The sequence below is a fragment of the Etheostoma cragini genome, chromosome 20 (genome assembly GCF_013103735.1).
Source record: "Etheostoma cragini isolate CJK2018 chromosome 20, CSU_Ecrag_1.0, whole genome shotgun sequence".
Classification (NCBI taxonomy): domain Eukaryota; kingdom Metazoa; phylum Chordata; class Actinopteri; order Perciformes; family Percidae; genus Etheostoma; species Etheostoma cragini.
The window spans coordinates 15071833-15096168 of NC_048426.1; the positions used below are offsets into that span (position 1 = coordinate 15071833).

Consider the following 24336-nt stretch of genomic DNA (forward strand, 5'->3'; position numbering starts at 1 on the left):
TATATATATATATATATATATATATATATATATATATATATTTATATATATATATTCTATTATATTAGTGTAACCATTACAAACGTTGATTTCTTTAAAACGTATTTCTTATTTAAATGCCATCCTTGCTTTAGAGATCTATTTTTATTTCCCCAAAATATTATATTCCTCACATACATTAATAGAAATGTGCCTGGCTGTTTGTCAATACAAAACCATAGCAATATCGTTTTCATCAACTTCATCTTACCTTGTTAACTTGCAATTTTCACGCTTTTGGAAAAACAGCAAAGTTTGCCATTGCAAATCCAAACCATCTGAATTTCTGTAACATCACTGAGATATTAAATGCAGTCTCACCTTTGAACTTGACCTCTAGCACCTCATTGGCATTGTCAATGATGTCACCATTAGGCCTGAAAGTGTGGCAGGGACAATGCACGCTGATCTCCAGGCCAAGATTGGTCTCTGAGGGGGAAACAAGAGCAGAGGGATCTAAGGAGCTCTCATTTTCCCCTGACCTCGTTATCCTTCATTTTAAATGAACCAGTACTATTTGGCAGGGTATGTAATAAGGTGCGATGCAAGGAAAATTGGAGGTGTCCCACTTACGTCGGTACATTAGCCACTCTCTCACTGTCTCTGTAACATCAAAGGAGACCCACTCGGGCGTTCCCTTGGTCAGGACGTTCTTGCCCCCAATGTAGCGCTGTTTGGCTTTGGGGTCATCTTTCTGGAGGATCTAAGAGGAAAGATAAAAATGTGACCCAGCTACATAAACTTTCTTTCTTTCACACACACACACACACACACACAAACACAGAACCAGAGCTGTCTGTCTGAGCCAGACTCTCCAGAATGCCTTGGGCCAAATGTCTACTCTTCATGGAAAAAGTGACTCCCTGTGTTGATATCCCCATTTTGCAAGTTAATGCCTGCGTGTTACCCTCCTGCCAATGAGAAACTGGCTGTCCTTCACGTCAGCAGTTTAAATTATGACTTTAGCTGGGCTCTCAGATGCAGTTCAAGAAAAACGAAGCAGGGTTGCAGGTGTCTCTTTGGGCATTCATGTCCTAACTGTTGTATCATGTCGAGGCCCCAAATTTACAAAACTGACGATGGAGTAAAATGCAACAGTGTTCAGACATTCCTATCTCCATCAGCACTTCTCTGAACAAAGGTGTTTATCTGTAGTGAGAATTGTGTGTGTATACCCACCGAGCCCCACAGCAGTGCTACGGATAACCAGGTTCCTGAACATTGTCAGCATCTAATCTGTCTTCCTGTGGGAACGAGGGGCCAGCGTCAGCCCTCTGCCAATCAACTCCAGTCTGAAAGTGAGCGAGCGAGCAGCTCCATTTACTCCCCCCCGGTGGGTGACCCTGCCTCTATCTAGGCTCCTGGAAACCATCTGAGGGCCTGACAGTCTGTATTCAGCACTGCCTTGCCTCAGAGGCGGTATGCAGTCCGGAGACGCTTGTCTCCCTGGCAGGAAATGCTGGAACCTGATCATTACTTCTAGTCTCTCACGGGAGATTAACGAGGAAACCGGAAAAAGAAAAATCCATCCTTGCCACCCCACACGCACAGACATCTAACAGATTCATGCTTTAACACCAAAAAAATGTGCATAACAAATGCAGGTGCAGATCTATAAACCCCCTGTTGAAAGCCTAACACTGTACTTGTTCTAACAAGGATGGACAACTGCTCTGAGATTGACAACTAAGAATAAAGAAACTGCTGAATGGTAATATAGGGTTTCTTATAGATGGCTGTGCAAGCTCTTAAATTTGTCCTTACGCAGAATCCATTTGACTGTAAGCACATGGAATAATGATCAGTGCATGAAAAGAGAGGGAGAGGGAGTTGGACACCCTAATATAAATGTTTTCATCTTTCTCGCTGACCTACGCAGCCCTTCTGAGAGAAATACAGCACATTACCCTGCGCTCTGCTAACAGTGGAAATGAAAGGTCAGTTCACACACCTGGTAGAGCTCAATCCTCTGCTCGTTTCTCTTGGCGCCGGGGTTGGAGATCCGCAGGGCTCGAAACTCGGCCCGGAACAAGTTGGTGGAGTTCTTCTCCATGGTGGAGACGTTAAAGCGGAACACCTTGGAGGTGGTACCCTTATGGCAGAGGGGGAGGTCATCTGCAGGTAAAGAGGAAATAAGATGATGTTATTTAATATTATACTTTAAAATATCTCCTTAAAAAAAGATCAGACTGGAACACTCATCGTTACTTTTGTCATAATCCCTTTAGGCTCTTATCCATCTGTTACCTCATTGTGTACATGTTACCAAAGCCTGTTTCCCACTGACATCCTTCTAGGGGTGGACATGTTTACCTTCTGATTATTGATACGTTTTTTTTTTGCAGAGGATTCCCCTCAACGAGTTTAGATAGTCAGATAAAAACAACAACTTTTATTCTATTAACTATTTCTACTCTATTTCAAAGAGACGTGGGCCATTACTGCAAACCATCTGCTTATACTTTGTGCGGTCCGAGTTAGCAAAAAGTTGAAGTCATGAAATTAAATGAAAACCAAATGTCCAGTGTAGTAGTGGAGCAGGCTACAGTGGGACGGCAGCATGCCCCTCCTCCTCCCACCAGCTCTTAAGCCCAACAGGTGCTCAGAGGGCTCGGCCAGAAGCCAATATTCCCTTGGAACCAGGAGGTTTAGCTGGGAACATGTGGGCTCACGTGCTGAAGCAGAACAATACCTGAGAAACCATTGAGGAGGGTAACTCCATCAAGATAGTAATAGCTTGCTGTATACATGGTGTGGGTATGTGACTGTACGATGACCTTTGGCAGAATTTAGCTAAGTAAATGGCTACATTGTGATTCTATGTCAAAACCTTCCTGTTGCACTGAAATCTTTGCCTTTTTTACACCTTAATGCCATTGAACAGTTTATTATTTTAACAGGCCAAGCACATGCAGTGTTGAGCAAAACAAGCACATAGCAAACTTTTTATGAGCCAAATGGAAACAGTTATTTACAGCCAAGCCATGGCTAATTTATTACTCCAAGCTTAAACTTTATTACTAAGCCTCATATTTGTTGGTGGTTGAAAGGGGGCATTGCACCTTTAGCTGATTTGCACTTTGAGCTGTTTCGGGACAAATAGAAACTCCGAAGTTCAGTTGTTTCTGTCATGCAAAAGGAACTTGCACAAATCCAAGTATCTGTACTTCATTTGACCCATAATCCTATTTCCGTGTCCTCCCAGTCATTATCCGATATTTCCACAAAGTTTTTTTCGAACTTTCCCTATTTATAGGTGACCTTTTTAGCATTCATCCCCAGCCAGATATCTGTCCAGTGTTTCCACACAATCTATAAGGAGGAAACCTCACTGCACCCCCCCCCCCCCCCCCCCCCCCCCCCCCCCCCCCCCCCCCCTCCACACACACACACACACACACACACACACACACACACACACACACACACTTACTGCTCCGTCTCCCCCCACTCCCCCCGTCCCTCTGCCTTCCCCACAGAAGGTGGAAAGCCCCACTTCGACAAGAGATTTGAAATTCTAATCAAGTCTTTGGTTTCCTTTTGGATGACCTCATTTTTCCCATTGCAATGGTATTAGGTGGATTTCACATTATGGCTTATTTTTGCCAAGGGTCTGAAAGGTAATTTGTTCCATGTTGGTAAGTGGAGGGGATTGCTTGCATAATTAAAATGAAATATATTCACCAATTTTCTGACCCCCAAATGATGGCTCTAAGACTGTCAGGATGCTGACATAAGTTTGACCTGTACTATTTGAAGCAGCACATCACAAATGTGGAAGTCAAACAAATTAGATCTATTGTTATAACTTCTGATTTATTCAGAGTACACACTGTCCTTAGTTCATGTTCTAATTAGAGAATTTAATTTAACTGCAAAACATTATCATTAACACGCTTAGTCCTATATAAAAGCCCTGATAATAAAAATGATGTCCAGTTGATCTCATTTTCATATTGTCACTTAAGGAATTTAAACACAGACAGGCTTTAAATGTGGGATTTAGGGGTGAAGTTGTTCAGAAAAGCTTGGGGGGGCATACGTTTGAACAAAGGCCCTCGCCCAGACACTGTCCACCACACCCCGCACCCTGACACACTCTCACCCTCCAGTTTCTAGGATCCTCTTCTCTCATGACACATGAGGAATTTTTCCTTATGAAAAAAACTCTCAGGAATCACCCTTTTTTGCCTTTTCGCCCAGGGGATTGTTCATGATGTCAGTCTCTCTGGAGCTTTGTAGAGGTAAACTAAGGAAATAGGAAGCATAAGTAAGCAGGTGCTAACCAGCTGCTAAGGTGTCTAGGTCTCATAGAGGACAACAGATTCTTTTATGGAAATGTAGTAGTTTTGGTGTTTTATAGTCTAGTCAAATGGCAGTATCTGAAATTATAATTTCTTTGCATAATGCTGCCATGGTTTGACTTTCACTTACACATGACACAGAATATAGATATTTAGTTTTAATAATACATATTTCAAATCCTACTTTTGTAATAGAGAAGAGATTTCTCTACTTCTCTACAGCAGATGAGATAATGTGATGCAGCTCTGTTCTGAAGTTGAAAAACAACTTTTTTTCCACTTGATTAAGGATGAGGAAGCAAAAATGGTCAAGGCGTGGGAGTTGGGTGGTGGGGGTGGGAGATGCTGTTTCTTTGGGCCAAAGACCTCTGTCTCTGTTTGTTCAGATGACATCATCATTCTACTATCCCTTATATCAGATACCCTGCTGTCCTCAGCGTTAGTGCTCATATTTTACTGACACAACACTGAGTCAGTGATTGGCTTGAAATTTCACTGCTTGCTTTAGTGTGCAATACTTTCTAATTTAGGAGTTGATTCAGAATGTTATCGTGCCAAAGGTCATCATTTAGTTCAGGTATGTCTTTATCTAATTTCTTCTACAGTATTTGGTTTTTGATGATACATGAGCCACAATGGCCTTCTGGTGTACTACAAAAAGTAAGAGTGCTGCCCAGCCTCAGTTATGCTTCCTCTAGTCATAAATGACATGTTACTTGATTTGCATTAGTAGTATTGGCTAAGAAAAGTAGTCTGGAGCAAGTGGCGCGTTAAAATATAACAGAAAAGTTTCTGCCAAGTTTCAGTTTTTTTAACTGGGCAAGAAAAAGCAAAACTTGACTATATATTCCCAAACACTGCCACCTTCCCAAAATGGTGAATGCAAAAGTCATTATATTCAGCAGGAATGAAAATGAACCTCACTGCAAAATGATCAAGGTGACGGACGTTATGTTCCTATATACTGCAACATGCCCTGCTCTCTTTAAAATTACTGAATGGAAAGGGAGAGAAAAGTGCTAATTAGTGTGTGTTGGCTCCTTGTGTTCATTTCCTAATAACTTTCCTTGGATAAGCTGTTTATTGCGGAAAGTGTTGCCAGTAGTAAGTTGAGTTCACATCTTGTACTATCACCTACAGTATGGCCTACAGTATGAGACGCGTAATGTGTCCTGGGCACCTGGCCATCACTGATCCCACTCCTTAGACCTCTGTTTGTTTTGGGAGCTCTGGCTACCTTTGACCAATGGATAAACCCTGAGCTGTGTATTTTGAGTGTCAAAAGCACTTTATGGGACCTGTGAAATGGATTTGATTAGGACTTATGTTGGAACCGGCTCTGCTCTGCTTAGTATCAAAGCACAGCATAAACACCTGTTGATTTTGAAATGGTGACACCATGCATTAACTGGCCTCTGACCATGAAAAGGCACACATCCAACTCTTTCACTTAAAATACTGACTTTCTCTGCTGCTCAGTGAGCTTCTGTTTCTGGTTTCTGGAACAATCAATGGACCATAGTTTATACAGGAAATACCAATATGGATGAACAAGGGAATTAGATCATAACACTGAGCTACTCGGCTCTTTGCTACTAGAAAGAAGTAATGGGGAAATGGAAGTGAAAAAGTCGTAACACTGGATGAAAAATATTGGGAAGCTCACGGCCAGAAAATGGAAATGAGGTATTGGAGTTGGCAATAAATACTAGACTTAACTGCCTGAGAATTTTCCCCGCTTAGGAATGTGTCAGACTTAGGCTGGAGTTCCCATGGCTTTGGTGTGAGGTATGTATGAGGAATGGTGCTCATTCCAATTAGACTGTTTACTTTGCCCTCTCCTTTGCGCGCCGCTCCACTTCTCATAGGCGCGTAGGTGCGTAAAGGCTGCGCAGACACGAGTGGACGTAAGGCCAACTGGAAAAACAAACTCTCTGATTTTGATCCTGTTACCTCCACTATATTAATTACATATAGAGGCCAGATAAATGAGTTTAGACAGATTTGCAAAAGTGAGTTTGCAAAGGATTTGAATCACGTTTGGGCACCATACGTCTGAAAAGGTTGGCTGCATGGCGCACTGACAAAACAAAATATCATGCAAATCACGAATTATTTCTCCAACCTATGTTTTAATCACCCACATGTAGAAAATAAAAGATTTGTAGTTTAATATGCGTATGATAAGTTGCAAAAACAATGAACTTACTGTTTTCTGGCGGACCATTGATCATGTTGAACTTGTAAATCTCTTTGGCGTAGTACTCAGTCTCCGTGTTATCCTGTCCACAACTCTGATGCCTGTCTCTTCCCAGCTCCTCAATGAGCTCCTTGGTGCTGTTATAAAGGGCAAGGACCTGAAACGGTACTTGACTTGGACCTGTTGTTTGAGGCGGACTGGTCAGACGGAGTTTACTGAGAATCTGTCCCCGGACCGCCTCTACTCTCTTTTTCTTTATGTGGTCGATGTCCACAGTGGTGCAAGTGGATAGCGAGAAAGTCATTGTCACACAGTTTGAGAGGAGAAAAAACAAAATTGCTTTTCCCAGATTCATATTTACTTTGCGTTCACTCACAACCGAGGCTTGTCAAGTAAAAAAAGAAGAAAAAAAACTAATTAAAGTCCGATTTGAACAGAATCCCGTTTCTCTTTTCATTCAGGTCGCGAATGAGTTCTGTTCCTGTTGGAATCCCATTTGCTCAAGTGCTATGTCATCTTTGCAAAATACGCATCTGCATGGTAGAAAATCCGTGCAACTTTGAAAAATAATCTCAACTCTTCATTAAAACTCTTTATTCTACTCTTCATTCCCCCTTATCTCATGCACGCCTCTCTTCTTTTCTTCCTGAGCTTACTGGGCTCCGATCTTAGCACCGCGGTTCAGTTTCTCCATTGCATTGAGCTCTTGCCAGCCACTTGTGCTTATGGAGTTAGTGCGCCACTCTGCTCTCTCGCCGCAGTCCGACCTCAAAAACACTCAAACGCTCTCCACTCTCACTCATACTTTATAGTCACTAGTGACGTTTTCGAGGGAGGGGCAGCAAGTTCTGCCTCTGTTCGTATAATGAGATCGGTCCTATTCTGAAATGCATTTAATAAGACTACAAATTGTAGCCTTGGCCTATGTGGTCAGACTCTAGAAAATGCATTATATTCTATTATATGTGTGATTTTGCAAAAAAAGGCTCTTGAGTGAAGAAGGAAACTCATTGGTTGTAGGCTACTGATTTGTCGTTGGAATAGTTTTCTGGATAAAGAGGACAAATAGCCTACCATTTTTATTTTAATTAAGACTGAAGTTTATCAATCAATCACTCATCAATCAGACTTTATTTGTATAGCACTTTTTTTACACACACACACACACACACACACACACACACACACACACACACACACACACACACACACACACACACACACACACACACACACACACACACACACAGATTTAGGCTACATATATAACACATTTGTCCCCCCCCCGGCCTCATTCACCCACCTATTACCCAACTACCCCCACATTGACAGAAAGGATGTCATTCAAAACAAGAACAAGCTGAACCAAGTTAAGCAATATGTAGCTGTGTGCTCAGAAATTCCCATCAATTAGCCTAAAGACCTCTGAGCCTGGCTGGGGGGTCATTGAGTGGACTTTTATAAGTCTTTTGACAATATTAACCACATCTTAAATAAAGTTTTGTAGGAAAATCAAATGCAGATCGAGGGCCAAAGTTATAAGACATCTGGGGGCACGGGGAGCCCAGCCAGCTGCTGTGATCCGCTGAATGCTGCTACCGTTCAGCTTCTCCCCAGGAACATAAAGTATGCATGGCAGCGACATCTAGCGGACGCCAGGGGAAACGTCAGGTCCGTCTTCAACATTCTCAGACTTTTTTTTCTTTTTTTTTTCGGGTTTTATAAATTATATTCAACATTCTCAGACTTAGGCTGTAGGCCTGTGTGGATGTTGACGTGACAGACCACTGCAGTAGACGATATAATGTGACAGAAGAAAGTGTTCAAAGGCGTGGGAGTTGTGGGAAATATGCTGTTTGTTGGTTGTTTGGTAAAAGGCAAACTCAGACTGTGATTGTTAAGATGACATAATGATTCTAATATCCCTGTCCCTTATTTTTACTAACCCAACAACACTGAGTCAATATTTGGTCCGACCTTTCACTGGAACTGCATGCTTCAGTGTACATGGCATACGCTTTCTAATTTTAGGAAAGTAGTCACTTGATCAGGCTATTCTTAAAAGTTATCATGTTGTAAGTCTTTAGTTCAAACATCTATTTACCTTATTTCTTCAAAATGGGTTTGGATTATGGTGACACTGTGCCCTGCGTTCACCAGAAACAAATCTTAATGCTGTCCTGTCGCAGGAGAAACACCTTACGGGCTTTTCACCCTGCAGCAAAAAAAAGGGGAAAAAAATATAAACATAACGAGCTCCTGGCTGTTATCATGACACTCAGCAACAGCAGCAGCATTATAGTAAATTTGTCATAGCTAAATACTTCCTGTGTATCGTAGCTATTTGCTGTTTGTTAATTTAACTACTTACTGACGCGACTTTGATTACCGAGACGCGAACTTTCCTTATGGCGTTACCATGGAGAGCGTGACGCTTGTTGGTAACCAGGAAGACGCTGCCCTGGTGGAGTTGCAAGGAGGAAAGAAATGGACGATAACTTTCAGCTCGGAAATGTTGGGGCGATAAAAAATGTGAGTGACTCGTTTGAATAGCAGAGAACGCAGTAAAGGGAATAGGGGCAGAGGTAACGTTAAGTCTGCATGCTGTAAATGGAGTTGAAAGCACAGTGTTACTGTGCAGTGTGGCTACTGCTAGCTACTTAGCTTTTAAGCTAATGTAAACGTCAGTAATAGCCAGTAGGTAAATTAGCTAGATAGCTGTTTTTTTTAACCTGTCAGTTACCCTTTTTCTTATACCGCATGTGAGCAACAGCAGCAGAAAAGGGTTGTCTGTGAGTATACAACGTTAGCTAGCTAAACTAACATTAAGTAGCCCTGCTACCCAAAATTTCCCGACATGCACTGCAAACCTCAATATTTTACAGTGCTCAGTTAGGTTGAATGGGTTTTCTGGCCTGGCTGGTAACCTTTACTCCATCGAAAAACTTACACGAAACGTCCATATTGGGGTGTACGTATATTTAATTTATTCGCTATCACGCTTTCTCCATAAAAAGCTATTATCTTTCAATTGTAACTTTATACTGTAGGTTGCTTGGGGTACATCCACCTTCCTGTTTGTTGGTGTTCGGGGTGCTGATTGTTTATCCTTATTGTGGTAAAATATTTGCGATGAAAACAAAACCGTTAATTAGAGTTTACAGCACTTGAGAAACCTGTTTTAATTAATTTTGTTTGTTTAGAATGGATGTATACGTGTGATTATGCCATCAATATTTATTTTATATTTAATATATTTCGTTGTTTGGTAATATAATGGTAAATAATTCAAAACCCTACTATTATGAGTGAGAGTGGGTAATGATGGGCCTTCAGTAGAGTTGTTGCAACGTTCTTCAAGGAATATCCTACAATTGATGTTCACATGTTGAATAGTGCTCCTATCCTGTGCAAAAAGGAAAATGTAATTGCCACATCTGCACAGTGTGACTTCAGATATTTGGAAGTTGTAAGAAATTATGAAGAAAAAGCATATTAAGCAGCAAACCTGGTTGGTTTATGAAAATGCAATAACCTGATCTACAGTATTTTGAAGTCCATCCAGACAACATTTGGTTGGCTCATTAGATGGCACAGTTTAAGCAAAGCAAAACCACAACACCTTTGGGAGCCATTGGAAGTGCCAGCTTCTGGCTTTATGATATCAAAATCTATTTTCCATTTAAAAATTATGCACATTTCCTAGGTTGCAAAGTCTGGACGAAGAGCTCACCTTGCAGCAGACCAATCATCGTTTGAAGATTCTCGTTACATAAGGAAGTCCTCCACATCTGCTTCAGTGGGAGAAGTATGTGAACATGGTATATATATAAATAGTTGCTTGTTATAAATTCCCCTCACAACATTAATCTTCATCAATATGCATTTTGGTTTTGTCTCATACATGAATCACAGGAGGACGATGAGGTAGGAAGCATGAAAAAAGCGGTGAATTTGCATGGTTTCTGCTGCTAATCCTCCAGGCATCAACTTTATACCATTTACAGTAGTACTAACACCAGTATGACACACAAATTGAGTTTTATTAGAAGGCTAATTTATGCAGAGCCATTTTGAGTTGCCATGTTCCTATTTCAGCAGGTTTTAAAACAGACACTGTTCCAAACTGGCAGCTCCTAATTTATTATTCTGTGTGTATTGGATCTGATGTGCTTAAATCAAATGTTTTTCTGTGTTACTTCGTACAAGCTCTAAAACCCTTTAAAACCTTAAAATTTCAAAGCTTTATAATGGATCTCTCGTAAATTGTCTAATTGAAAAACAAGCAGATTACATCACTAAAGTCCCCATGAAAAATAAATCCTCTCCTTATACTGCCTAATGTGACGTGACTCACATTAAATCTTAGCAGCAATGTTGTTTTCTCTGTGATGTCTGCCTCTTAAAACATGTTGGAGTTAATGTTGTTACATTTAGACTAAATATAGGGCAAAAATATATGAGCGTCAAATCAGAGTTGACATACAACAAATAATTTCACTGGCATTTATGGAATCAGTCACGTCTCCGAGATTGGCAAGATGTAAACCAGCCAACATTCCCGAAGCAAAACAATTCCAGAAATGCTTTTGCTTTAGGCTAATGTTCCCAAATTAGGGCAACTTCCCTAATGTATGAACCAGTATTCTCGCGCCCTCTCTGACCTGCTGTGCACATGCAATACATTTTTCCAGAATGTCGTGTGACTGGGTGTGTTTATTTGCAGTCTTCGTTTATCAACCCTGGCCTCTTCTGCCTAAAATACCCAACTGATTGGTCACATTCTTGACATCCTTTTAAACAAAGACTCATTTGCTTTTATGGGCTCATAGAGTTTGGCCACCACAAATCCCTTGCCCCAGAGACCATCAGAGAATCCTAAATTAGAAACTACAAGAGCTAAGTTAATTGCCTTAACAGCCATAACTATTTTACTACAACTGTGAAGTTCTTATTTGGTCATGAAAAATATGAGTCACAGATTTGTTTTGTTTCTCAGGACACTTATGGTCCTCTCCATTTTTGTAGAGTGAAATAACTGTCACAGGATACATGTATTCCACTCAAAGACACTTGACCTTACTATCTTGTCTCTCATGAAAATTGTTCATTGTCAGAAATACCAAACATCAGAGGAATTTCACATTACTTGGAAGACATTTTTTAATGTTGCTTAAATTACTCAATTGTCATTATTGTAATTCCCGTTGTTCCTAATAAAGAGACAGTTACTAATAACACAAAGTTGGGGGAGCTGTTTCAGGCTCAGCTCTCTCGATTAATGGTGATATACAGCAGAGCAGAGTGGCTCCCCCTCCCTCTGCCCTGCTTAATGGTGACATTCAGATTTATAAATGGCTTTGGTGAAGGAACCAGCCATGAAAGATTATTTCCTCTTTCATCATAAACGAAAGAAATTCTTCACGAGCACTTTGTCCTCTGCAGACCCAATTTAGTAATGAGAAATGTTGTGCCTTTTTTCCCTAATTCATTTGTCTAGTGCCCACCTTCGTGTGCTCTGAGGAATTCATTCATTCAAGTGCTGGTCTCTGGGTCCCGGTCTCAGGATTGAGATGCATACTCAGTTTACTATTTTCAGAATCAAAGAATGAGAGAGCAAGGGTCTTTTTTTTTATACTATCAATCTATTTTAGGGTCAGACTTACAGGCCCTGTTAGTTCCCACGCTCTGCTTCACATGTTGTGGTGCTGAAAATGGACTGTATTGAACATTATAATAATAAACGAAACAATAGAGTGCGTATTCTTTTAGATGAATCTGCTGCACATATTGGTTATCACATCATGTTGTTTACTGTACAGGAGGTTTTGGTAGCTTATTGGAGTATATGATTAGAGGTGATTTTTGGTTTAAATTGTCCCCACACTTTTAGCAGGACAAATAAACATGCATTTTATTGTTTTATATTTATGCAAATGTATGGTGCCCCCCCTCTCCATTGTTATGGACAAGAGGGCCACCTAGCGGCACATTTTCACTTTTAAAACAGATTTTGTACTTACACTTTATAGCCTATTCACCACTTTGTCAAATAGGTATTGATGTAACCCTATAATTATAAGCCCCTATAATAATTATAAAGCTATATCATATTAAAAAAAACAATGTTTTTGTGCTTAATTTTCCAAGATTAAAGCAGAATAGCCATTAGAATGCTGACAAATGTGATTTGTTTGTCCTCTTTGTGAGTGAGTAAACATTCAATAAAGCTTTTTGCTAATAAATTTCTCTCTTCTTCCAGGGCCCTCCTCCTAAACCGGCCCGGCGGCAGGGTGGCTGGGCAGAAGAAAGCTCTGGGTCTGGTTCTGCCAAGTACGTGTCTTAGTGGAGACTGCGAGCTGTGGTCTTGCGTTATGTGTTATTAATGAACTCTCATGCTTTTGAATGAGCTTATTTATCAGTGCATATTTGGCACTCAGGCTGTGAATCAACAAGGTTAGAGGGAGCCTGTCTGAGCAGGCAACTCTCCATTCGTCTTCATCTGTGAGCAAGGCAGTAATTGACATGGTTAATGCATCAGCCACAGGAGGGCACTGTTAGTCAGCTAGCCACTTTATCACTGGGGTTGAAGCCACTTAATCACCCCTTACCACTGCAGTCTGCTCTTTACATAGGGGGCACAACATGGAGAATCCATGAAATATTTGGAACAGATGGACGGTGTTTGCTCTTTCAACTTCAACTAACTATGAATACTGTACATGACTAAATCAACATGAGAACATTTTTATTTTAGTGTGCAACTACCTCTCTTGTTTGTATCTGTCTTCCACCTGCCACTGTTTAGAGTTGGAGGAGAGAGAATGGGAGATGCATCAAAGTGAACGGCCTGAGTCAAATGTGCTTATTTGCGTAGTTTACTGCACCGTTAGTGCAAGCAAGGAAAACAGCAAACTCAATAGATCTATCCTTTCTCACAGAAGGTCAGTGTGTCGCTTCTCTGCTTTTGCGTATCCTAGCTTGATTCCTAGTCACAAAGCGATTGAAACACAGGAGGTGTAAAAGGGGTTTGCGTGCGCATTGATCCCCTGTGAAACAATGTAAGTAATGGTCCCCCCTGGAACCGGCAAGGACTTTCCCTTCAATGTCACCCCTCATGCTCAATCACCGCCGCCCTCCTCCCACTAATCCCAGCGCAGAAATCCCGGGATTTGTCGATCTATCACTTCTAATTGACACTAAATGATCTGTCAGTTTATTGATGAACCTTTGAAACCAGGTTGTCACAATATATTTTATCCCTAACAACTTTTTCCAGACAGTTTTACCATGTCTATCGCTTTGCCTTACATGAGTCTTAATCAAGGGGCCTGTAATGTGTCTTAAGTGTCGCCACCCCCGCCCCCCAGACAGGACACAGTCCAAGGGCAGGCAGGTAGGCTCCCTTAGCACCTCTCTGCCCTGCCTGGTTGGACTCCAGTATCCAGTATGGATAAGACTGACAAAACAGGAGTCAACATTTTCAGCTGAGAATTGCTTAGCTAGATGTGTTTTATGTCACTCTTTCCTTTTTTTTTTGGATCTCCCCTTTTTCCAATCCACAAAAAAAATGCATTGTAACTTAAATGTACATATTCAGATTAATTACAGTTGATATATGACGTAAAATTGTATTCAGATTTCACTGTGGGACACTACTATAAGGTGCGATATCTGGATTTTTGTGCAGGCTTTATTTATTTGAGTTGAGTTTGCTTGTCTGAATTGAAATGTGTGCTCTGCCTGTCAAGTCAATTTTATTGATATAACCCAAAGTCACAAATCAAATTAGCCTTAAAGTTTTTACAGTCTGTACAGCAAGCTGCTCCGCAAACACCCCGCAGGAAAACCCTTTTAATAGAAAAAAGTAAGTAACCTCTGGAAAAACGAGGGATCTCTTTAATGGTGAACTGAAAGTAGGGATTGGCGTTTTTGTGCAGGTGCTACTTTAGACATAGAAGCTTTTAATTTATTTCCCATGCTTGTTCACAGCGGGTTTGCCTTCCTAGTGATGTCAGGAGATGAACACTGACATTAGTGTGCAGCGATTTTAATCCCAAAATTAGGGTTTAAGTATTATGATATGCAACTTTTTTTATTATTACTATTTGTCTAGAAATGTATATGTATGTATTTTTTTTAAAGTATGAATTTATTTAATATAAATTATTACTGCACGTCTTGATTAGTGACATAATGAAAGGATGAAAATGACAGCAAGTAAAAGACTGTTGCTGTAGTGGATGTATTACTCTTAAAACCAGTAGGGGGCACTACTCAACCAGGAGTACGAGCAAAAGCATTTTGCATCATGAGAAAAGATTAAAATCTCTTATACGAATGTTGGGCTAGTTAGAACACACTAGCACTCACTCTGCTTTGATTCCCTTCTTATGTTATAGGATTGATATGGTGAAATAATTCTTATGTAATAACAAGGTTTTTGTTTTGGTCTGATTTCTACCTTTCTAAAAACAGATAGCGAATGCTAAAAATGCTGTTTTGAGAGAACAGAAGTGTCAAAGCACAGTAATTTGGTAGCTGCCATGCTCTCTTCAAGCTGAGCTGTGTAAATGGAGAGAATTCTGAAAATAGCAGCATCATCCAGCAAGAGACGAGGTTGAGAAAACCGAGTGGAGAGGTCAACTATTGTAGACCCCACTGTGTCTGATATAGCAGAATTACTATCATTAGACACAGATGGAGAGGATGTAGTCCTCAAAATACCGCTAAAGACTTTGCCGGGATTAAGAATAAATATGAATATATACAATATAATTATTTCTTGTTCTTATCATTATTTTGAAGGCAGGAAAAAATATAATCTAACAAGTGTGTTATTTAATTTGTCAACACTTGTTTTTTTCTGCTGCTATGCAGATCTTCAAGAAGGCCTGCTGCTGAAGACCTGGAAGAGTAAGTTCACTCAGCCACCAAATCAATGCCAGTTACATGTTTGTGTGTATGCATAAAATAGGTCAGTATAAATGTTTGTTTCCTTAGCAGTAAAGTGGAAATAGCGCTGTCCTTTTAGATTGTCCTTGGTTTCAACTAATCCTTGCCTTCCAAGAACAATCACTTAACATGATTAAAAAAATAGCGTGACTGAGTTGTCATCACTTTTATTGCTGTTAGGAGCCAAGTTTTTTTTCTGTTATTCTAGTTTTTCCCCGTCACCCTCCCCCACATCCTTCTGTGACTAGAATAGACATCATGAGGAGAGGCAGGTAGAGGACGAAGTTGTCTATGTTTTACTCATCCCCGCAGTTGAAGCCCAATGCCTCAGTGCCTGGATGGCTGTGTCTGTAAAGTTGTCACCCTGTAAAAAAAAAAATCCCTTATGTTGTACTTCTGTCACAACTGTCTTGTTGCAGTAATACTTATTCAGACTGCTGCTCCTGCTTTTTTTTTTTTTTTTTTTTTTAATCCTAGAGGTGATCTTGTCTAAGGCTTGCAGGCTGGTCACCCAGACAGCACAGCAGCGTCTCATAGTATCACCAGTGTCTTTTGGCAGAGACTACTGTACAGAAGTCCAGTCAAGCTGTAGCAAGTATCCTGACTACCGTGAGAGAAAGACATGACAAAACACAGGCCTATCATCAAAGCAAAGTAGCCCAGGAGCTAATTCACTCACTCCCTGGGATGACCTCACTGTTGGACTCCATTTTGAAAGCATTAAATAATTCATACTCTCACACTTCCTGTATCTACAGCCGCCGCCTGCGACCACAAACTCCCCAGGGATCAGATGATGAAGGAGGTAAGAGCACCCTCACTATGCCCCACTCTGTGTCTCTCCTCATGGGCAAAGAAGAGCCCTCCAGTGCCTCCCCGGCACATTCATCCTCTGGAAGTGGAACAGATAAGCAGGTAGTCAGCTTTTGCTTTTCACTAAGGCTCACACCATATTTTTCCTTGAATCCAGCATCAATTCATGTGTTAGATTTCTGCTTCTGTGTTCCTCATTTTCACCAGTGTGTGACGCCATAAAGGCCCCTTTTTAAGAATTTTACAAATGAATATGCTCAGTAAATAGGGTTAGATCTGTAGGTGATGGAATTTAAGTGTTTCCCTCTCAACCTAGAGCTTCTCAGTTAGTCACACACACACACACGCACACACGCACACACACACACACACACACACACACACACACACACACACACACACACACACTCGTGTCTGGCTATCTTTGTGGGGACCAGTCATTGACATAATGCATTCCTTAGCCCCTTACCCTAACCTTAACCGTCAAACCTAAATGCCCAACCTTAACCCTCACCCTAACCTTAACCATAACCCTACTCCTAAAACCAAGTCTTAGTCCTCAAAAAGCCCTTTAACGTTAAGGGGACCAGCATTTTGTCCCCACAAAGCTGTCAGGTCCCCATAAGTATACTGTTTTCACAGTTTTTGGTCCCCACAAATGTAGCTAAACCTGGCCCCCACACACACACACCCACACACACACCCACACACACACCCACACACACACACACACACAGTGTTGGGCAGGTGCTGTTGAATACAGATCTCGCAGTAACTGAGTCACCTGAGGGCCCAACTCTGCTCACCACAAACAATGTCAAAACTGAGTGGGGAAATTTCAGCTGAACCCTGTCTAGAATAATTGTTCTATTTTGTGGCGCAAGTCAGTTGGGGAAATAGGGTCAAAATTGCCTTAGTAAAGATAGGTTAGCGGCATGAAAGGCTCAGTTGACCACACTGAAGGACTTCTAACACAACCATATCTCCGGCAATATTGAATAATGCCATTTATAAACAAATAAATACCATATCATTCAAACCCTTTTATCCGCAGTGAACTACAGATCACAACGCTGTATAAAATGTCCATCATCATATTTCTAATTTCAGTATTGCAATAAATGATGATGATACTTAGAATAGGAAGAATAATGAAACATAAATTATGTAACTCAAAACAAAGCTGCAATTACGTGACGAATTACTAACATTAAGGAAACAATTTTGTCAAATATCTTCGTAGTTTTTTATTAAAATATGTAACTTTATTATTGATTTTCTCATAAGAACTGTCAACTATGATAAAATGGTATTACAAATTATTAAAATGTGGAAATATAGTAAACAATAGTATTTAATTATCACTCATCCCTATGTAAATGTTGCAATATTTTACCAAACTAATTTTTAAATGTATTATTATAATTACATTTGCGGACATGAAATGCAGAGTTTGAGGTACTTTAAACATTTTATAATACTGTATATCTCAGTTCCATTTTATGTACACATACACATATTGTCTGTCACTATCTACAGTAGTTTGCAGTGGCTAAAACGGCCAGTTGAATGAAGAGTCCAGAGGTTTGGTTCTCTTGCAGTTAATGCCGCCGGAAAGATTATTACTCTGTGGAGGGAGACCTCTTAATACAGAGCCGGAGGCAGGGGCATTGGAAATTACAGTGCTGAGGGTTAGTGAGATAGCCCCTGCGATCTTGATTATGTCCCCCACCCTTATCCCTTATGTCCACTGGCTACAAGCACAGAGAGAGAGAGCGAGAGAAGGCTAGCCCAGTCCCCTGCTCCCATCTTCCCATCAGCTGGCCCCACAGCCTAGTCACTTAAAATAGGACCAGTATCACAAAAACACTCATCTTTTTCATGTCTTACTGTCTTACTCATAGCCGTTGATGTGTTGAATATTGTCCCATAAGCCTTTCAAATGGATTCTGTGCCTAAGTAATAATTTGACTGGACCCCTGCGTAGATTATAGGAGCCTGAGACGTCCTCCTCTCCAAAGTCGCTGACTGGCGTGTGCCTGCCGGGAGCATGTCTACATTCACAGCAAATTATCCCCTTTTGATATTTACATGCTTCAGTGAGGAAACTGGACGCAACCATGTAATAAGGATATGCGTGTCCTGCTCACTGCCTGACAAAAGCCACCTTGATACATGTCCAGCCGAGGGAAGGAAGTGAGTGTATGTGGCGTGCTAAGGAATGACAGCTCCTTCTGATGGAGCTGCCCTTTGCGTCAGATGAAAACACTGGCTTGTTTGCAGCTGCTTTTATGCCCCGCTTGACCTCCAGTAATGGGTTGAATGTGAACTCATTCAAAAATGTTTTCCCCTTTTTCACTTAATAGTAGTCTTTGCATATAGACAACATATGACTCTGCCTTACATTGAATTCTCATGGAGTGTGATAATAGTGTATTAATGGCTGAAATGAAAAGGTGTGTGTGTGTGTGTGTGTGTGTGTGTGTGTGTGTGTGTGTGTGTGTGTGTGTGTGTGTGTGTGTGTGTGTGTGTGTGTGTGTGTGTGCGCGTGTGTGTGGACAGATAGACAACCCAGGAAGCTGTTTGCAAAGAGCTGGAGAGCAAGGCTTTTTGATGTCATTGCACTAAGACCATTAAATTTGATTGGGGGTCCAGGGGGGACAGATTCTGCTGAACGCTGTGCTTTGTAAATGAGAGGACAAAGTGTCACTGGGGCCTCATGAATATGAAATACCCGCGCCTGCATTTATTTGGATATCAGAAACACAGATGAATCTTGTCAGCGGCTAAACGAGCGTGGCATTTTTAATTTGGTTTAATTAAAAAAGAGAAAGAAATAAGTTATCAACAGAGGGTGAGCTTTTTTATCTTCTGAGAGTTGATAGGTTAGGTTTTGACCAAGTTTTATTTTTTTAGGAACTATGTTCAAAATCAAATATTATTTCTAACAGTCACTGTAACAGTCACTAAGTTGTATGGAGAACTACAACTTTGTGTTGCATCACAGATCGACGTTTCTTCAACTCCAGTTTATTTTCAGGAGTTATTTTGAAGGAATGGTGACACAGATGCCGAGATATTTCCTCACATCAGATGCACACTTCCATCTCCTCACCTCTATTTAGCTCCTCTATTGACTTTCCCCTCAGGGTGCAGTACTGTGGTTAGAGATTACTGACAACCCTCTTCATGCAGTCCAGCTCTCTCTTTTTCTCTCCTTGTCTGTTCCTCTCTGTCTCTCTCTCTCTCTCTCTCTCTCTCTCTCTTTCTCTCTCTCTCTCTCTCTCTTGCTTCCACTCTTTCTCTCTCTCTGTCTCTCTCTCGGTCTCTCTCACTGTCAACACAGCTGTGGAGCTAATAAGGATGTGCAGTCAAGAAATCCACATCACATCCAAAGTTAACACAGTTTTTAATAAGGGCAGATGAAAATCCAGTGAAGTTTTAGGCAACTGTCTGTATAACACAACATTGCATACTGTTTTATACAAAAATGATAAAAAAAAACATTTTTTTGCAAACAATGCTTCCTCATTGACTATTGTGTACATTCTTTTTATTGTATATATCTTATAGCAATATTGTAACCTTTACTTGATAAATGTCATCACACATTAAGGGGCTATTTCAATCAGTATCTTTATTTATTATTAACTATACAACTTATTTAATCCAATCTTTTTTTTCTATGCCTCTTTTATTTCCCTGCTCCAACAAACGTCCATCTGAAAAATGCTGTGAAAGTTTGCCCTGTCCTTCTTGGGAGTGGAGCCATCCTCTGTCCTGTTGCGTTTTGCCAATTAAAGTGGGTTCCCACTGTTTGAGCAGCGGGTTGGCGGCTCCTGGCACTGCAGCCCCTGCCAGGCCGCACTGTGACTTCCGACCCCACACAGATGGGCCCGCAAGCAAATACTCTTGCACATGGCTGGATGCCGCCCCAGTCGGAGTGGCAGAGTGGACATGGAGGTCGGCCTACCGGCCACTGCGGGTCCTGAGGGTGGGCGGCACTGACAGGGCCCAAATGCTAAGGTAGCAGGGGGTGCTTTCTGGGGAGCCCCTGGCCAGCGCCCCTCTCACAGCAGGAAGAGCTGACGCCTTGCCTCCTGAATATTCATGTCCGCATGGCTGTTGTGACAGGGCAGCCCTTATGAGGATGTAACGAGAGAGAGGGAGTGGAGGAAGAGCTACGGAGACATGGTCACACACACACATATTCTCACAAAAATGTGCACTTGTAGCAGCCATACACAGGGGATTTACTGTATTTTCATAAATGATTCTGTTATTCGTCCGCTAATCCGATTTTCTCACATTTTGAGACTTTTTTTAAATGTTATCAGAACCTCTGTAAAATGTTGTGATCTCTATATTTCTTTTGGTTTTCAGATATTCCAGTGATTCCAGACCTCGAAGAAGTACAGGAAGAAGATCTCACCATGCAAATTGCAGCTCCACCAAGGTACGGTAGTGACCACACACACACACACACACACACACACACACACACACACACACACACACACACACACACACACAGCGTCCCCAGACCTATGTATGACAGTTAACCTCTGTCTGTGCACAGGACACTAGATCAGTAGTCTGCTCTGGTGACTTTGATGGTTACCTGTCCTCCACTCATGCCATTGCAGAGTGTCTTGCTTTATCGGCTGAAATGGAGAAATAACAGTTGGGTGTGATTTATGCAACTCTGTTACCAGGGTCTCTACTAACCGGGCCCTTTGATTTACAGGGCAGTGAGAGACACGCCGACATGTGTCGAATATGTAGCAAGGCTATGACAGCGGTGGAGGTTATTAGGCTGGGGCTTGCTCTCTGTGCGAGATAATATCCACATTGAACTCATTGCGGGGGCAATGTAGCGTGTAATGTGCAGTAAGTAGGACTGGCATGCACTGCTAGGCCCCGGCCACTTTGAGAGCCCCCCCCACTTAATTCCAACCCACAGATAAGCAGCTGGGTTTCAATTTGAAGCGTTTACCACTTGGCAACCATCTCTTGCTCTCTGTGGTCTTTGCTTAAAGTCTTGGAACTTCATTGTGTTCAAACTTCTTCTTTTGCATTTAGTGTACTACTAAGCACTACTAGTCAGGATGGCTACTACTTTTCTGTGTGTGTTGTCCTGATTAAAAAAAAATACGGTTATTCTATTAGATGCCTATTCTGACTTTTTGTCTCCCTTTTAGCATCCAGGTAAACCGGGTAATGACCTACAGAGATCTGGACAATGATCTGAAGCATTATTCTGCATTCCAGACTTTGGTATGTCAAGAACATGCTTTTATTTTATTTTTCACATTCCTACTTCTCTTCTGGGCAAGGTGGTCCGTTTAATTTTGCAACCAACATTAACTTTGTTTGTGCAAGCTAAGTGAATTTTACTGCGATCTTTCTTCAGGATGGAGAGATTGACTTGAAGCTCCTCACCAAGGTTTTAGCGCCAGAGCAGGAGGTGAAAGAGGTGAGTGAGGTTTTAGTAAATATAGCTTGTGAGCTTCTAGCAATGCCTGTCCAGCTGTTTCTAGAGCACCAGGGGAGGTTGCCAGTCTGTCTCCCAGGTAATCAAGATTTATGATGTGTACATTAACACCCTCTGCTCTCCTACCCCCATTCTCCTCTTTTTGCTCCCGCTGTTCCCTATGCTCTCTTTCTTGGTATGTCTCCCTCTGATTCTTATTTTCTCCCCCCTTCTACTGCTCTTCAGGATGATGTGAGCTGGGACTGGGATCATCTGTTTACAGAAGTGTCCTCAGAGCTGCTGATGGAATGGGATCAAGGAGAGAGTGAGGAGAAGGCTGTGTTGCCTGTAACATGAGGAGGAGGTTTGGAGTGGGACTTTAAATGGCTCCAGTGGGAACTGGGTGAATGGCCATTACACAGAAGGGCCAGTGACTGGTTATAGTAACTTTAATTACTGTTTGTTATCCAGAATATATATTTTGTAAAGTGTATAGAGTGTTTCTTCAATTTTCTAAATAAAGTTCACTGTGCAGTGAACAGTGCTGTGTTGTGTTTGTTTAGGCTTTTGGAATTTCACTCTTTATTTTCGGTTAGTTTCTAACTTAAACAGCCAAAAGGCAAACTGGTTAGTAGAAAAAGGCTCCTCTTAAGAAAAAAAAAAGCTGTCACAGATTTTAAAACAAAACAAAAAGTCCTCCCTGTACTGCCAGCATTATCAACACCCTCATAGAAGTCCAAGGTTGATAATCAGCTAAGCTGAAATCCAGTTGATTGTGTTCAAATTAACATTCCTCATTAAAGCCTACAACCTTATTGTTATTGACTGTGCCATTGACTTTATCTTCCAGGTCTTCGATAGGAGCAACCCCTTCTTCACTACTATCTCAAATGCATTGAACAGAGTTCCTATTGACACCTGGGGGATTAGCATACATTATACCTTTTACATGATAAAGAGAATTGGATGTAAGTCGGGAACAAGACAGCAGCCTTGCCAGGTGTGTGCTCTTTAAGTAAAAGAACACAAATCTTGCTCAAAAATGTGATAACACTGAATAAAGCTCCAAAAAAGCAGGCCACAGGACAGTAAATGGACGTTTTAAGATGTGAATTTTAATCGACATTGGTTCTGACAGATTTTCACAGAATTTGATAAGATTTACGGAATGCGTTGCGTTTCAACGTGTGCTGGTTGCATGCATCAGCATTCAGTTTTGTCTTTGGTTCATGTGTGTGAATATAAATGCGGGCCTCCAAAGTCAGGCCAAGTATATTATAGAAACAGCTGTAACATTTACAGATTGTGATTAAGTTTATTTCTGAGGTAGAGAGCAGTCTCATGACATTTGGAGATGCAAGCAAAGAAAAAGGACACATAATCTATGCATCTAACAGCTCAATCACTCAATATCACACATAGATCCTGATTTTTCATCAGGGGGACCTTGGGTCAACTCCTAAGTGTAACACCTCAGGACAAAGCTATCACATGGGATATTTGTGCTCAGAATGTTTGTGTGTGGCAGAATATTTAAGCCCAGTGCTCAAACGCAGTGAGTGATCTCTGTTTCTCTATCAGACGTATAAATGCATTTTTTTTCTTTTTTTTTTACCACCTCCACAATTGGCTTATTTAGCCAGACTTAATGAATTCTGCCCATATGCCCTGAGCAGCTGCTATGTTGCCCCTTCCTCTTGCCCCCGCCGAGCTGCGAAGTGCCCATCCATGTAGAGACAACCTCTAGCTGTCTCGCTGGAGCAGGCTAAGCCTGCCACTCCTCTGCTGGCAGCCGGCCGGTGCTGTCTGAGGTGGACTGCGGACGGGCCGAGGACTCAGATTAGGGCCCAGTGATCACGGGTTGTGGCCGGCCTCAATTGATTGGCCCGTGCATTGTTGGATCAGAGAGGGGATTAGAGAAAGAGAGAGAGAGATCCAGAGATGCTGTTTGGCATATGCTTGCATCAAGCTTCTCAAAGTGACCTCTCCACTCCCTCATGCTGCCGCTCTCTTCTTCTTTATTCTCTCCGTGTCTCTCAGTGCGTACAGCATATCGTTATGCTGCAGCGAGGCTCAGAATGACCTCTCACTGTCTGGGTGCAGTGAATTCAATCACATCAAAACAGCTACAATATGTACATTATTTCTAGTGAAGAAGACAGTTGTGTTCTTATAGAGCTTTTTGGTTATGGGGTAGCTTTCAGGTGAACATGGTGTCACTGGAAGGTGAGCTGAGTTGAGGCCACGCCGATGCTGTGTATATCAGATTGGGCAATACAGGCCTCTCATGGGTTTAGGGTGTAATTTGTTTTTCCTTGACATTTTTCTATTAAAATAATGGAGCCATTACTGCTGTAAAAATCCATGTTGCCCCAGTGCTGATGCTTCTGTAATCCGATATTTCATTCAAAATATTCTGGTAATGACACAATGTTTAAAATCCTTTGATATGATGGGACACATGCAGCACCATGGCACACCAAATCTCAGAGTTGTATGTAGGAAAATAAGTTTTCTCGTGTGAATCTACACTGTTTATTTTTAAAGCAGCA

At 41.4% G+C, this 24336-nt stretch overlaps 2 protein-coding genes across 3 annotated transcripts in view; one reads left to right on the plus strand and one right to left on the minus strand.

Annotated features, from left to right (window-relative positions):
* The window catches only part of tgfb3 (transforming growth factor, beta 3), an 11824-nt gene extending 4490 nt beyond the window's left edge, over positions 1 to 7334 (minus strand). The window contains exons 1-4 of the mRNA XM_034857926.1: positions 6553 to 7334; positions 1991 to 2154; positions 613 to 742; positions 361 to 468 (exon numbers count right to left, since the gene is read on the minus strand). Coding sequence (XP_034713817.1) covers positions 361 to 468; positions 613 to 742; positions 1991 to 2154; positions 6553 to 6898 — 748 coding nt within the window. The 5' untranslated portion in view covers positions 6899 to 7334. The remainder of the gene's footprint in view (positions 1 to 360; positions 469 to 612; positions 743 to 1990; positions 2155 to 6552) is intronic.
* A 1509-nt stretch (positions 7335 to 8843) lies between these two features.
* LOC117935957 (intraflagellar transport protein 43 homolog A) lies at positions 8844 to 22459 on the plus strand. 2 transcript variants are annotated; one of them, XM_034858629.1, is made up of 10 exons: positions 8844 to 9075; positions 10250 to 10351; positions 10459 to 10470; positions 12806 to 12876; positions 15424 to 15459; positions 16257 to 16303; positions 20695 to 20767; positions 21513 to 21588; positions 21725 to 21787; positions 22031 to 22459. In XM_034858629.1, the coding sequence occupies exons 1-10, from the start codon at positions 9031 to 9033 to the stop codon at positions 22139 to 22141; spliced, it is 636 nt and encodes a 211-aa protein (XP_034714520.1). In that variant the 5' UTR covers positions 8844 to 9030; the 3' UTR covers positions 22142 to 22459. The 2 variants fall into 2 exon arrangements, with proteins under 2 accessions (XP_034714520.1, XP_034714521.1); XM_034858630.1 differs by lacking the exon at positions 10459 to 10470.
* Positions 22460 to 24336: the final 1877 nt, after the last annotated feature.